The sequence below is a fragment of the Sphaeramia orbicularis genome, chromosome 3, assembly GCF_902148855.1.
Source record: "Sphaeramia orbicularis chromosome 3, fSphaOr1.1, whole genome shotgun sequence".
NCBI classification, from domain to species: domain Eukaryota; kingdom Metazoa; phylum Chordata; class Actinopteri; order Kurtiformes; family Apogonidae; genus Sphaeramia; species Sphaeramia orbicularis.
Window position 1 is genome coordinate 30827397 of NC_043959.1, and position 15055 is coordinate 30842451.

A 15055-nucleotide genomic window follows, 5' to 3' on the forward strand; every position below is an offset into this window, starting at 1 on the left:
TATTGTCATTCATATTCTCTGAAAAATGGCAAAAGAATCACAATTTCTGCTAGGGTATGTAACCTTATGAGCACAACTGTACATCAAATCTAATCAAATCCATCTGTCAGTCAGTGTAGTATAAGATAAAGTATTAGCATAAGAGGTGATTCATCATTAGGGACATATGGATGATTTAGATGAGAACAGTCAATTCACGCATAACAAACTACCCATAAAAGTAAGTGTGCTGGTTATTTAAAGAAAAATATCATCAGAGTAATATACACAGTGTCAATATTTAAAGAGCTGGACAGAGTGTGCAGGCTGCTGTCTTGCTATGCAACTACCATAAAGCACTTAGGTGTTGTTGTAGCCATTCAGCCCTCCATTAACCTCTCATTTGCTCCAATATGATGTAATGGCTGATGGTAAGTTCCTGTTTAGGGGGTAGAAAAAGCAAGTATAGGGGCATTAAGCACATCTCATCATCTGTGATGGTTTTCCCGGTAAACAAGGACAAAAAGCTGGAGACCATTTGTCATTAAACACTCCATGTTGGCCAGTAACGAGAGGTAAACACCAAGCATTAACATAAAAATGTTAGAGAAGTTGGAGTTACATGACTGGCGGAGAGCCCTGGAGGGTGAAATGCTACTCAACACTGACCACTCCATAGAGCGGCAGCACAGCCCTGTCAATTTTCCATCTGTTTCAAGTCATGAATATTTAAATGGGTTCTCAAAAAAAAAAAAAAAAAGAAAAAAAAAAAAAGATGTCTGCCTATAATGTGGATGTTTTTGGTGCTTATGATCCACATCCTCCACCTGCCACAATATTTTAATCACTAAAAACAGAAAAGTCAGCTACAGTGCTTTGACCTCTGACCTCTGGCAAACCCCTCCCTTTACACACTGAAAGTACACAACAGTACAGATGCATAGGTCAATTATATAGTGATTTATGAGGTTAAGGAAATTTCGTGGGTGTTCATTTCAGCATCTCATATCAGCAGTGACAAGGTAGTAATAATTTGGCTTGGTTGACACCCTGTCGATAAATCTAATCTTTTTTTTTTCTTTTTTTTTTATTTCCAGTGTCACATTCATACAGTTAAACCAACAAAGGAACTAGCACGATTTAACCACTGAAAACAGATTGAAAGTGGAACTACAGGTTTCCTCCTCATGCACATAAACCTGATGAAATATAAGCAATGACATAAATAATTTACCCCTTGGCCTTACATTAGCAATATTATTCTGTCAAGGTTATGCCACCACAATAGTATAAGCTCAGTAATAGTATAGTTATGCCTCTTATAACTAAAAGGCATTTACTGGCTTATATTTTTCCTTTTTATACAATGAATTATACATGTGTTTATATAAATTTTTGTCTTCTTTTTACCAGTTCTTCACAGTAGAACGCTAGGACACAACGCTATGATGTTATTGATTATCAGACTATGATAAATGATGGGAAATAATGCAGATAAATTGATATTTCTGTTAGTTTCAAACAGTATTTTATACATTTGAACAGAGGGGCTAATCTCAAATACATAACATACTCACAATTATTTCTAATAATGATAATATTGTGATTTTTTTTTAAAAAATGTTTTTATTGTAACAGGCCTACGTTGCAGGAAATGTCTCTGAGTCTGACTGTTACGACTAGGGTTGAAACTATGAAATTTTGACTGTTGACATGGTTGATAATGGTATAAATAAAATAAGAATAATAAATCACTTAAAAAGACCCATACAGTAATGAAAACACTACAGGGGTTTTAAGTTTTAGATCGAACCAGCACATAGAAGTTGAATTATCATAATTAGAAACACCATATTACAAATAGTATACATACTGGTGGTATGTTGGATAGTAAAAACATGTTAATCTACAAATGAATTTAATCTACATATAAGTGCCAGTGGTGGAGGAAGTATTCACTTTCTGAAGTTAAAGCCACACTCTACCTAAGAAGAATTTCCATATTTACCTTGCAGCATAATGTAATTTATGTGGTCTCAGAGGAAACAAGAACTTCTTTTTATGAATTCTATTTTAAGGCTGTTGAAAATCCACCTCGACTAATCACAGGTGTCGTCGAAGAGGTCGACAGCTGTAATTACTGCTCATTGATCCAATTCAGTCAGACGTGACTCTGCCGCTCTACTCTGTGGCACAACTCTTCTCTTTTTCACAGTGAAATGGCGTCAAATCTGTCTTTAACTGAGTCTTTCAATTTGGACCAAGAGGAGAAAGCTGCAGAAGAAAGGTCTGTTAGGTCAAATTCTTGCATTTTTCTTTTTTTTTTCTTCCTTTTTTACCCTGATTGTGTCTCCTGCAGCTTTAAATACCAATATCACACTTTGAAAGCATTAAAAGTAACCAGTAGAAGAAAAAAAGTCCTTTACTTTAGCCACTGACTTGACAGTTCATTGGGAACGACTAAATATTAATTATGTCTTAATTTGCAGCTAAATCACTTTTCTGAAAATACTCACAAATCATAACCACAAATGCTTTAAACCAGAGGTCTCAAACATGCGGTCCGGGGGCCAAATCTGACCCGCTAAAGGGTCCAGTCTGGACCATGGGATGAATTTGTGAAATACCAAAATGACACTAAAGATATTCGTCATTTTAGTGCAGGTTCCACATTCAGACCATTTTAATCTCAAGTGGGTCAGATCACTAAAATATTATCATAATAACCTATAAAATACTCACAACTCCAAATTTTTCTCTTTGTAAATGTACATTTTTTTTATAGTTTATACTTCTTTCTACTCCTTTTCGACCATGCAAAATTCAGACTTGCATGTACTTGAAGATAGATTCTGTTCTGCTTCGTTTTGTTTCGTCATGTTTGAAATAAATAAATTAAAAAAAAACAAAATAAATAAATATTTTCATGTCATTTTACTGTATTTAAACTAAACCAAACTATCATTTCATAAAAACGCAAATAACCGGAACAAATATGAACATTCTGAAATGTCTGAAGTCTAAGTTTACCAATACTCTGCCTGTTATTAAATTTTTATGTATTTGTAGATCCACTGTGATCTTTAAGTTGTAATATACATGTGTAAATGACAAACTAACACATAATATTGTTAAAATTGCACTAAGTTTTCATAAGAAATTTCAGTTTGTTCATGTTATTCACATTGTTTGAAAGGCTAGTTCGTACATTTTCATCGCATAATTTTACTTTTTTCACTCTACAACATAGAGGAAAGTTTTGAGTTGACATTAGTTAAATATTATTATCTTATTATTTCACTGGTCCGGCCCACTGCAGATCATATTTGGCTTAATGTGGCCCCTGAACTAAAATGAGTTTGACACCCCTGCTTTAATCAGTTATAAAAATAGTAACTAATTTACTGCTACTCTTATGAGGTTTGTTAGTTAGGTCAGAATAAGTCAGATAAATCAGAGGTTACTAAACTATATATAAATATAGACACATTTAACAGATTTCCTAAAATCCACATTTGGCAGAGCACTTTAATCAACTTCTAAATGTTTGCACTATTGTTCCTTTATTTAAAACAGGATTCTTATCTATAAAAACTTATCCCAAGCTGTTCATTGTAATTTCAGTTTCAGTTTCATTGCTATTCTCTGCTATTTTCCTGATTTTCCACTTGTTGGAACTTCCATGCAGTTGTGATGGAGAGGAGATGCACATACAGGTCATATTCTCCTTTTGGCTTTGTTCTAAATAACATTAATATGCAAATGTACATTGTGTAACCATCAATTTTCAGACCATGATACACAATGAAACCGGTAAACTGCTGCAACCCTCATCATGACAGTGTGACACAGAACTACAGAGTGCATGTTCCAAATTCCGTCATTTCAACAATTCAACACTTTTTTTTTTTCACAACCACTGCTTTTAAGTAAGTAAAGTAAAATCAGATATACAATAGGTTCAGCACTTTTCCCTCAAAACGCACAGAGCACGTACAGTAGTTTCTGTCAGACAATGTGAAAGTGAACAGACTGAGAAGCTGTTTTAGGAGTTTATTTAGTTCTGGTGGTGCTGTGTGAAAGTTCAGAGAGCTGCAGAGACCGGGCATGTGGCTGAGGAGGCTGGTTTCCTACAGGTCAGAAGCATCAGCAGAGAGGAACACATGCCAACTCCTACTAAATCTGCTCTCTCTTCTCTCCTTCTTTCAGTTCTCACAATTTCACACTTAGCAAAATCAAAGACTCCAGCTAGCACTTACAAGTAATTCTATGAATTAAAATACAAAAAAAGGTTTCAAGAACATTCATTCATTCATTTTCTGAACCTGCTTTATCCTCACAAGGGTCATGGGGGGGGGTCACTGGAGCCTATCCCAGCTACTTATGGGCAAAGGTGGGGTACACCCTGGACATGTCACCAGTTCATCACAGGACTGAACCCCCCCCCCCTTTTGTCTTTTGTGTTTTGTTTTGTTTTGTTTTTTAATATATATACTTCTTACTTTATTCTTTTGGGTGATTACTGCTCTCTCTATGATTTTTGCTTTGATAACATTTTTGTATAATATTACATATTTAGTGTGTTTTTTTATAGGTGGTCAATTGATTTTCCGGCCGGTGCAGTGCCTATTGACCCTTTGCACCGACGTCACAGTTATCACGTGACTAGGGCTTCAGCCCATGGTGGACGGCAAAAGCAACACAACAAACAAATGAATGAGCGACTGATTATGGCAACCAGCACTGAAAATAAAGTTTTGGAGTTGTCCTGCGAAGTGACTAACCTTACTGGACGGCACAAAGAACACTATTTGGAGAAGCTAGCGATAGCAGGGCAAGCTACCAACCCTTCTCCCTCCTGATGTGTTTACGGATCTAGCAAAATCCTCCAGAGTTTAAAGCATATGATCTGTACCATTATGTTATAAATGGAATGTTCCCATACACAGGTGCTAATCCAAAAGCATACAAAAGTCTGGATGCTTACCAGTTCTTAGTCTCAGGTTAGATTACCCAGTTGCTGTACTGTGCTCACAGCAGAGGAATGTATCTCATAATGGTAAAGGCTAACGTTAGCTAGCTAGCTGTGTATGTTTTTAACATGTTTCCCCCAGCATGCCATCAAAACTCAAATAGACTGTAACCAAAAGCAGCTCTAATTAACTAACATTGTGTAATAATGTTGGTGGCTGTCATAAGTAGCCTACAGTATTCTCAGATAGCAAATATTTTGGCAGTGTTATGGCATACATTTGGTATTTTTGGCTTTCTTTTGGCATTATGAAAACCTTTAGGCTTAACTGCGGTATGATTAAGGTTATCCATAATAGATATGGAGGCACCAGCAATATATGGCTGAGTTATGGCATATGTCTGGTTAACCAAAAGACTGGGCAAAGAGCGGGAGCAAGTATAGGAATGGTATGGCATGTTTTGGCTACTTTTTGGCTGGATTATGGGGATCTGGGGCTTTTCTGGGACAATTATGGCTATATTTTGGAAGTCCACAATTAGTTTTGGGTGAATTTTGGCTTCCTTCCGGTTTGATTCTGGCTTGCCTATTTTGGGCCATTTAGGGCCTATACATCTGCCCAGAACTTTGCAAAATGGCATGCCAGTTTTGGGCCAGATTTAAGCCATAATGATTTTGCTATCTGGGTTAGCTCTGTTGTTGAAGTGTCTGCCTTTCTACTATCTACACACAGTAATATGTACAGTTCCACCACCAGAACATATGGCACAGCATAATGACAATAACAGTGTTTCATATAACATGGTGTAGCTCGTAGAAAAGAAAAAAAAGGCAGCCACTAAAACAGAGGTAATATTGTAGGCTACTTATGACAACCCCTGGAACATAGTGGCTCACTGTAGTAAACCCAGTCTAGCTATCTAGCTAGGGGGAGCTAATATGCTATGGACACAAACAGAGCCTGCTCTATCTGTAATATCAGGTCCATCAGATCCAGACTCTGTCTGAAACCAGCTGAAACCATGGGTGTCTGCAAAGAAGGATGGAACTGTTGTGTGCGACCACTGTACGTGTAAAGCAGGGTTAAAAACGAACAAAAACGAGAACGTTCAGTTTAAATTCTACATTAGCCGGTTTGCCGTCCAGTGTGCTGTCCAGCACTTCCGCCGTCCGTTATGGTGCTTGTTTGCGGCGTGAACAGAGTGTGACATAATGTGCAAAGGGTCAGTAAATTGGACGGGTACTGGGCTCTCTCTCTCTCTCTCTCTGCCTCGCCTCCTGCTCCACCTCCGACGCCACTCCAGAACACGCATGCCTGGACGCGCGCACCAAGTGGTTTGCACCACCGTTCTGAAGCGGCACGTGGGCTGCACCCACGCACCCACTTTTTATCAGCTGTTGCTTTTTGTTTGACCAGGTGAGTCCGGACATCCTGTTCTCGATTTTTCTTTTGACAGGCTTTAGTTGCAGGGTTGCGTTTATTAGGGTAGGGGTAGTGGTATGTGGCCAGGTCCGACGGTCTTGTACGGGTTGGTCTGAGCCATATACCGTCCTTTGGTTAAGTTTGCACCTTGGTCCTTGTTTATCCTTTGTAACTTTGGGCTTTTTTTTTTTTTTTGTTTACGGCGCGGGAAGGGGTTAACAATAGGATAGATTCCTAACAATAGGATAAGTCTATACTTACCTTTAAGTAAAATTAAAGAACTTTGTAAATTGAATCCTTTCATCTCCTGTGTCCCATGTTAAATATGTTGAAACCTTCGGGTTGTAACAGACATATAGAGACAAACAATCACTCACACATTCACACCTATGGGCAATTTAGATTAACCCATTAACCCAGTGGTTCCCAACCTTTTTTGGCTTGTGACCCCATTTTAACATCACAAATTTCTGGCGACCCCAGACATTCAAAACAGAGACACTTTTTTTTGCTAAAATTAAGTTGTTTTTGATCATGTAGTAGTTTGCTATACTATTTTGCTAATAAATGTTAATTTTAGATGATGTTTAGGCTATATAATGTATATTTTATAGAAATATATATTATACCACCACCAGAGTGTGAATGTGTGAGTGAATGAATAATGGATCCATTTTGAGTATGCATTCATAGAAAAGCACTATATAAATCTAATCTATTATTATTATTATTATTATTATTATTATTATTATTGTTGTTGTTGTTGTTGTTGTTGTTGTTGTTGTTGTTGTTGTTGTTGTTGTTGTTGTTGTTGTTGTTGTTGTTGTTGTTGTTGTTGTTGTTGTTGTTGTTGACAGAGGCAGAAAAGCCAGGTGTAGATTACTGCACAAAGTGAGAATTTTATTTTCCTTGGTCAGGATATGTACAGTCAGTCCAGCTTGGATCTACAAGGCTGACAATTAATACTGAACAAACAATAACTCAAACTATGAATTATGAAAGAGCTGCAGCATCTGAAACCGACCACAATAAACATTTGAAAGACAAACAGTACCACAGCGCTTCAGTTTCAGCTTCACAGTTTGTCTCTGTCAACTCACCATATATTTTTTATCAGTAAGTTTTTCTTTTTTTCTTTTTTTTTTTTATCAATTACTCAAAATTTCAGGTGACCCCATGGTTGAAAAACACTGGATTAACCTATCTGTGCATGTCTTTGGATGGTGGGAGGAAGCCGGAATACCCGGAGTAGAACATGCAAACTCCACACAGAAAGGCCCCACCCCCATTGACAGGTGCTGGAATGAAACCCAGGACCTTCTTGCTGTGAGGTACAAGTGCTATCCACTGCACCACTGTGTTGCCCATTTTCAAGAACATGACAAATAAAATGTTTAAAAATAACATATAACTGCAGGAACAATCAGTTTGTTTTCATTTCTACGCAATATTACAAACTTATGGTGTGCAAGAATAACATGCCAACATGGGTTTGTAATTCATATTTCAAATGAGGCAATGTCATTATACTGAAAATTGACAACAAAACTCAATAAAAACTTAAGTCTATTGCAGAAAACAAATCAGTTGCTGTCTGGTTCTATTATGCCGCTCCTCACCTCATAACCATAACTGTATTGCACGATTACTGCTACTGTAAATAGATTGACATGAACTTGATATTCTGCTATAGTTTATTCTTTATACCGCTTACTATTCTTGTTCTATTTTTGCCTCTTTTTTTATTGCAGGGCATTTAACAAGGTCAGAGAGAAACAGTATCTCAATTCTCTATATCTCCTGTGCATCTAGTGAATTGACAATAAAAAATGTTTGAATCATTGAAAACAATAATGAAACTACAAGTACTTATGAAAAACTGAGTAAAGCTAAACTGACATCCAAAACCAAATTAAAAGGCTAATGCCTCCATCAACAACAGTGAAAATATTCTGCGAAACAGACGTTTTTTTTTTTTATGTTTGAGGTCGTAAGAACTGTTATTTAAAAAATGTTTTTGCAAAGTGATTTATTTTTTTTAAAAAGTGGTCTGATTTGGCTGTATCTTTTTTGACAGGGAAAACAAAGAGAATAGAAAATGACCAACCATCATGAACCTACACCTGAAACACTGCATACTATTGGTGAATAAATCATTATATTACATATATTACAGGAGATGTATGTCAGCATGGACCAAAATCTACATAATAATAACTCCAAATAACACTTAAAGTATCTTGAAGCTTATAACTTAACTTGTTATTACTGCTAAACTTCAAGACATACCAAAGCCTCAGCAATTGTTTTGTCCAGTAGCAACAGAATAGAAACAGTGGTTTGTGTTTGTTCTGGTTTGTAGTTGTTTTCATGTTGTTGCGTGAACAGAGATATTTTGGAAATCACAGGTCAAGTTTAAGAAATGTTATAAGACCATACCACTTTAGAAAATTTTCCGTGGATGTGGCATAAATCAGTATAGATAAGATAAGATAAGATAAGATAAGATAAGATAAGATAAGAATCCTTGGAATCATTTGCCTGCCTGCTTATTGATTCCACCTTCGTTGTGCATGTGTGATGACGTCACACGTACGCCGCATTGTTTTGGTTTAGAACGCAGCCAGCCTAGCGTCGAGGTAGAAACACTCCAAAGTTATATTTCACACCAAAAGATGACCACAGGGCCACTTGTAACACTTGCACAGCTTCCATTTCTTCAAAGGGGGAAATCCCTGAAATATGCTGAAACATTTGTCCACACAGCATGCAATTCATTTGTAGGAAAGTCACGTGTTTGATACGCTACTTAGTGATGCTTGCGAATGTAGCAGCAGAGCAAACACCAAGGCGTCATCCTGGGGGGGGGGGGGGTAAAAGTTTCTGAAGGAAAATGAGGATCACAACAGCAGGAGACATAGAGGAATTAGTAAAGCATCTTAAGTTTCACTTTCACTTTGTACGGTCGTATGGCGTGCCCCCCCCCCACCACCACCACACACACACACAGACCAAACCCCCCACACACACACACACACCAAACCGGGCCCAGTTTCATCTGTTATTATACTTTGTGCATACTGTATATGTTATATTTTCTGTGCAGAGATGTAAATATAAAAGACAATTAACGCAAACAAACTTTTTTGTACTCTTATTCCCTCACCCAATGAGAATCAATAAGGAATTGGATCGATAAGCAAAATCGAAAATGGAATTGGAATCGTTAAATTCTTATCAATTCCCATCCTTGAGAAGAGGAGAGGAGAGGAGAGGAGAGAAGAGAAGACTGGTTTATGTCACATGCACAGTTATATGTAGTCCCATGTCAATAGTAAAAGAGAAAAAAAGTCAAATGTATATGTATAAAAAGTACATCTAACAGAAATGTGAACTGATCATAACTGTGCATTAGAGTAGGAGATTACTCCTCCATTTCACATAATTCCTTCGTCATACTTGCTCTGTCTCTGGTCCTGATGCTCTGTGCTCCACAGAGGCCCAGAGCAGAACGGCTGAGGACAGATCAGTTCATCGGGACATGTTTTAGCCTGAGGCCAGAGTAATGATGGAAACCAGACCAGATGCATCAACGCCTGCAGCGGTCAGCCGCTGTTCTGTCTCACTTCCTGACAACACGAGGAAGTCATGGGAAATCCCAGCGCAGTCATTCAAGACCGACAAGTCTATTTGGATTTCAAGTCACAGCTGGATATGTGCAGTATCTTCTATATTTGTTAACTTTTAAGTGGAGCATTTACATTATTTCTTTCAATCACTTGAGATTGAGATCTTCTCATAAATGTGGCAGTCGCTGATTCAAGTTCTATCTGATCTAAACCCACGCACAGTCAGATAAATCACAAGTTCTCTGGAACCCAATCATTTTAACTGCAACATTCTCCACTATTACCACTCATACAGCAACTGGAAATCAATAAAATAAAACCAAACAGCATTACCTCTGCAGTAAAAACAACGCTGAGTTTTAGGATGAGCTTTTATGATGATGTGTGGTTGCTTTATTGTCTACAAGACATATCATAATAATCACCACTGTGAGCCACAATTTAACAGCTGTCTTCCAGCCAACTTGGACTAACACTGAATTGGTTGTACAGCATTATACGAGCAAAAGCTTAGAATAAAAGCAATCTAAGTCAGTTGAAAAGACAGAAACAATAAAAATAAGATGTTCTATATAACTTCATTTAGTTCTAACCCGCAGACCTCATATTGGGTTAGTGAAAATATGGAAACTTTGTAAAGTCAAAAATAAGTCATGCACCGTGTAGTGACAGACGTTGTGTTTGCATTAGTGTGTGAAGTAACACCAACCTCTGCTGCACTGCTCATGCTGTCCAGACCCTCACTGGCTCGCACCAACAGCAAGTAGCGATGCTGGTCGCTCTCATAGTCAATAGGGCGGGTCAGGCTGATCTCCCCAGTCTCAGAGGAGATGGAGAACAGGCTGCTGGGATTGATGAGGAGGTTATAAGCGATAGGTTTCTTCTGGAAGGACACAGCAGGTGTCACCAGAAATCTGGAGAGACAAAAGGAAATTGTATGAATGTATAGTACATACTGGATAAGACTAGAGTGCATCAGGCTATCTGCATTTTTGTAGTGCAGATAGTGCAGTAAAAGAAATTAGACTATGAAAAACATTTATTGAAGACTGTGCGGATGTTGTCATTTGAAATGCATTAAACTTGGAGGTAAAAAGCACAAGACGTGGTTGTCACAAAAAAACAAAACAAAAAAAACAAAAAAAAAAAAAACTATGCTGAATGTTTTCTTATGACTTGCACTGAGACCAGACAGCTTTGCCAGATCAAATTTATTACAGAAGACAAAGCACCTGTAGTGCATAGAGTCAAACAGAAACACATATTGGTTTTGGGATGTGGAACAGTGGGGAAAATATATTATTGCTAATAAAAGTAAAAATTGGACAAAACAAACACACACTCTTCCATTCTGCCCTAGATTTAACTTAAGCTTCACACCTCCCCTCTATTAAATGCTATAATATTTTCATAAAGATTCATATAAAACACAATTTTTACAGCAGAAAAAAAGTTTCTCCTTATTATGAAGCATTATTCACACATCCTGAATCCACATTTCTGTGCATAGTGTCCACAAATATAACACAACAAGTATGCAACCAACTGTAAAGTGCTGAGCAGAATGGGTTGTTGTTATTTATTAGACATGTTATCTGGCTACTTACATGATTTCCCTGATGACACTGGCATAAGCAGCAGACTGGAATATCCACTTTACTGGTTTGCCAAAAGTGTCAGTCAAAGGAATGATGCTAGAGGCGGATAATGAGACAAATCCAAGGACACCACTCATGACTAGACCACTTCAGTCAAACCTGAGGCTGTCTGCACATACGGGTGGTTTAAGGATGCACTTACACCTATATGTTATGTGTGAAAATATGTGTGCATGTCTGAGTGACATATAACAACATTTTAGTATGTAGAAAGTGATCTTGGACCTCTGCAGTCCTGTTGATCTTACATGGAATATGCGCTCAGGGACAAATGTGTCATGGTTATTGCATGGGCATAACAGAAACATGAAGCATGACCATGAACTTGCACAACCATATGAAGCAAGAAAACATATATCATATACAGCACGTGCAGAACAAATGCATTTTAATAATTTCACCCTTGAAGACACTTTGAGAATGTAAATTTGAGGGTAACTGGAGTGAATAATAATCATCAGCTGTAGAAACACAATGTCTGTCAAAGTCTAAGTGACCGTGCGTCTGGATATGAGATTAAATCCACGGATTGATATTTATTGCACTTGTGAAGAAATTAATTCACAGGGAGGGAGACAAAACACCAAGTCAAATATTACAAGCCTAAAGCAAATGTTTACATTTATCATGCAGATGACTTCAGACATGATATGATTCTTCTATGTCGGATACTTACGTCTGCCCTTCGGGTGTGTTTTCCGGTATGGCGATGGTGAAGGATGCGTTGGTGAACTGTGGCGGTCGGGCTCCAGCCACCACCGAGACGACGGCGGGAGCGCTACGACTGCCCAGCCGGTCGGCGGCCACTACTGTCAGCAGGTACTCCCTGTCGTGCTGCAGAGGGAGGCCCGTAGTCCGCACCTGACCACTCTTCTTGTCCACTTCAAAACGCCCATCACCACCTGCAGATACAAGCAGATGCAGGTGTTTTCAGACAACGACAGTATCACACACACTGAAATCTACTACAGCCACCTGCATCTGAAAAAAACTGTTGCATCATGATGTTTCCAATATAGGCACTTTTTTAATAAAAAACAAAAAAAACTTGTACTTTGCTGACATTTCCTGGGTCTCAGGAGGTTAAAAAGAGTGCCTTGGAGTTTTCTTCCTGTTTGTCATCTACTTTATGAATCCTCGAAGAGCACCTCGAAGAAACTATTTTTTGGGTCCTAGAAGCATTACTTCCCATGATTTTTTGAACTTTTGTTTACTAAGTCCATATTTTAGTCACAATAGAACATAGAAAACAATAGAACACAGAAAACATCAAATTTTTAAACTGAAAGAGAGTTTTAATGCAGTGCGGCCTGAGGGCCTGATGATCACAGACACCAGTATTAAATTTCACTCTTGTCCCTTACACACTGATACTCTGAGTCTGTTGTTGATTATATTATTTAGTGTAGATGATATATTCAGTCTTCACAATTTTACATTGAAGAACATTATTATGAAACTGTCACACACACACATTGTCACGAAGTGTGATGTTGAGTAAAATGTAATCAGAAACAAAATGCAATACGTTACACAATCTACTAAATCCATATTTTATTCACAATAGAACATGGAAAACCTCGAATTTTTAAACTCAGAGAGAAAAATAATTGGTCATTTTGAGCTTTATGGCAGAAACTTGTCTCAAAAAACACTGTACTCTTGAGTCTTTTGATTAGATTATATAGTGTAGATGATGATATATTCAATTTTCACAATTTTATATTGTAGACTATTGTTATGAAACTGTTGCACATTTGTTGTAAAATGTCCCTCTATCAGTTTCTTTTTGGTATCACTTACCTTTACAGCCTTTTTTTTGAGACCTGTTGCTGCCATATTATCTTATCTTTTTTTTTAAAAATGGTAGATTTTCTAGGATTAAATGTTAAATTTTCTATGTTCTATTTTGACTAAAATACAGGTCAGTGAGGTTGGCTAATCACTGCATTCTGTTTTTAATTACATTTTACACAATCTTCTAAGATTTGTTGGATGATGGGTTGTACATTACATAAATACATTCTCTGTATAACAAAAATTATGTAAACCCGAAATGTAAACATGTAGAAAATACCAGCTATTTAGGTAGATACATCAGCCCAATTACCAGAACGAAACACCTCAGACACATATGATTTCAATGTTTCTGAACCCAAAATGTGTTTTATATTTATATTTCTATACATAATTTACCACTTATAATATTCTCCCAGTATGTGGTTAGTTATCTTAAAATATCGTGGTTTGGTCTTAGACAGAAAAAACAAATCAAAATGTGATTAAAAGTAACTCACCGTCTCTTATTATAATTAAACAAAGCCAAATTTTCCCAACCAAACATATTATCGGTTCAGAAAAAGCAAATATTTCTTGTGCATAATGTGCAGAAACACACAACTGCAACACTTTTCGTGGTAGCTGATTCGTAAATACTGCATGTTTTCCACTTTTTAGGAAATAAAACTGATGGAGCAATTTAATGTGAAGACACTGACATGTAAATGATTAATGAATCACAAAATTGAGCAGAACACATGTAAATGTGCTGATATAGATGTAAGTATTATGTCCTGATGAGAGTTTATCTGTCTTGATCTCATGCTTTTTCTTCCTAATGTATATCCATGGTTCCATGTAGAGAAAGCCTGCGGCATAAAATGGAAGCACAGCAGGGAACATAACAACCTCTGGACACATGGCAGCTTCGCTCAGTTACTGCTAGTGCAAAGGAATTTGTCTGTGTATGGCATGAGGCCTTGCAAATACTGCTGCCTCTGAGAGCCATCAGAAATACTGCAAATGCATGCTGAGCATGAGAAAACAGAGTGATAAATGCAACCAGACAATCTGTTTTCCACATTGTGGAGAAGTGAAAAGCGGAGAGGCAAGAACACTGATGTTCACATTTCTGTCTTGCAGATGGGGAAAGGATGGCAGAATGGGATGGCTTTATAGCACAATTCTAAATTGCCTAAAAAAATAATTAAATTTGGTGGCTAAAAATGGTGCAGAAAAGTACTGTAAGAGGTGTGATTAAGGCTATAATGGTTGAAACACAAATTGCAATGACAGAAAAGTTAAGTCTAGACAGTGACATCAATGTTATGTTTTCCTGGTAATTTCTTTTGTCAATTCATTTTCTGTCATCACCATGGGGAAAATTGGAAGACTGTCTCTTTATAGGGAATGGTTTAACAGACTGCAAAATGAGACGGAGAAATCATTACATGCCAGACAATAAGGAAAGCAATTATTTTGGGTAGTAGGGAAATGAATTACATTATCCTGGAAAATAACTGTGTGTGCATGAAATACTTATTGGTTGAGTAGAGGCTCAGTTTTCAAGAGGAAACACAAACAAAGTACATTCTGCAACTTGGAACACATTTGC

The 15055-nt window shown here is 37.3% G+C and overlaps 1 protein-coding gene across 1 annotated transcript in view; it reads right to left on the minus strand.

Moving 5' to 3' along the window:
* Positions 1-15055, minus strand: part of LOC115413880 (neural-cadherin) — a 527604-nt gene that overhangs the window by 379417 nt on the left and 133132 nt on the right. The window contains exons 3-4 of the mRNA XM_030127006.1: positions 12338-12563; positions 10713-10917 (exon numbers count right to left, since the gene is read on the minus strand). Of these exons, the coding sequence (XP_029982866.1) occupies positions 10713-10917; positions 12338-12563 (431 nt within the window). The remainder of the gene's footprint in view (positions 1-10712; positions 10918-12337; positions 12564-15055) is intronic.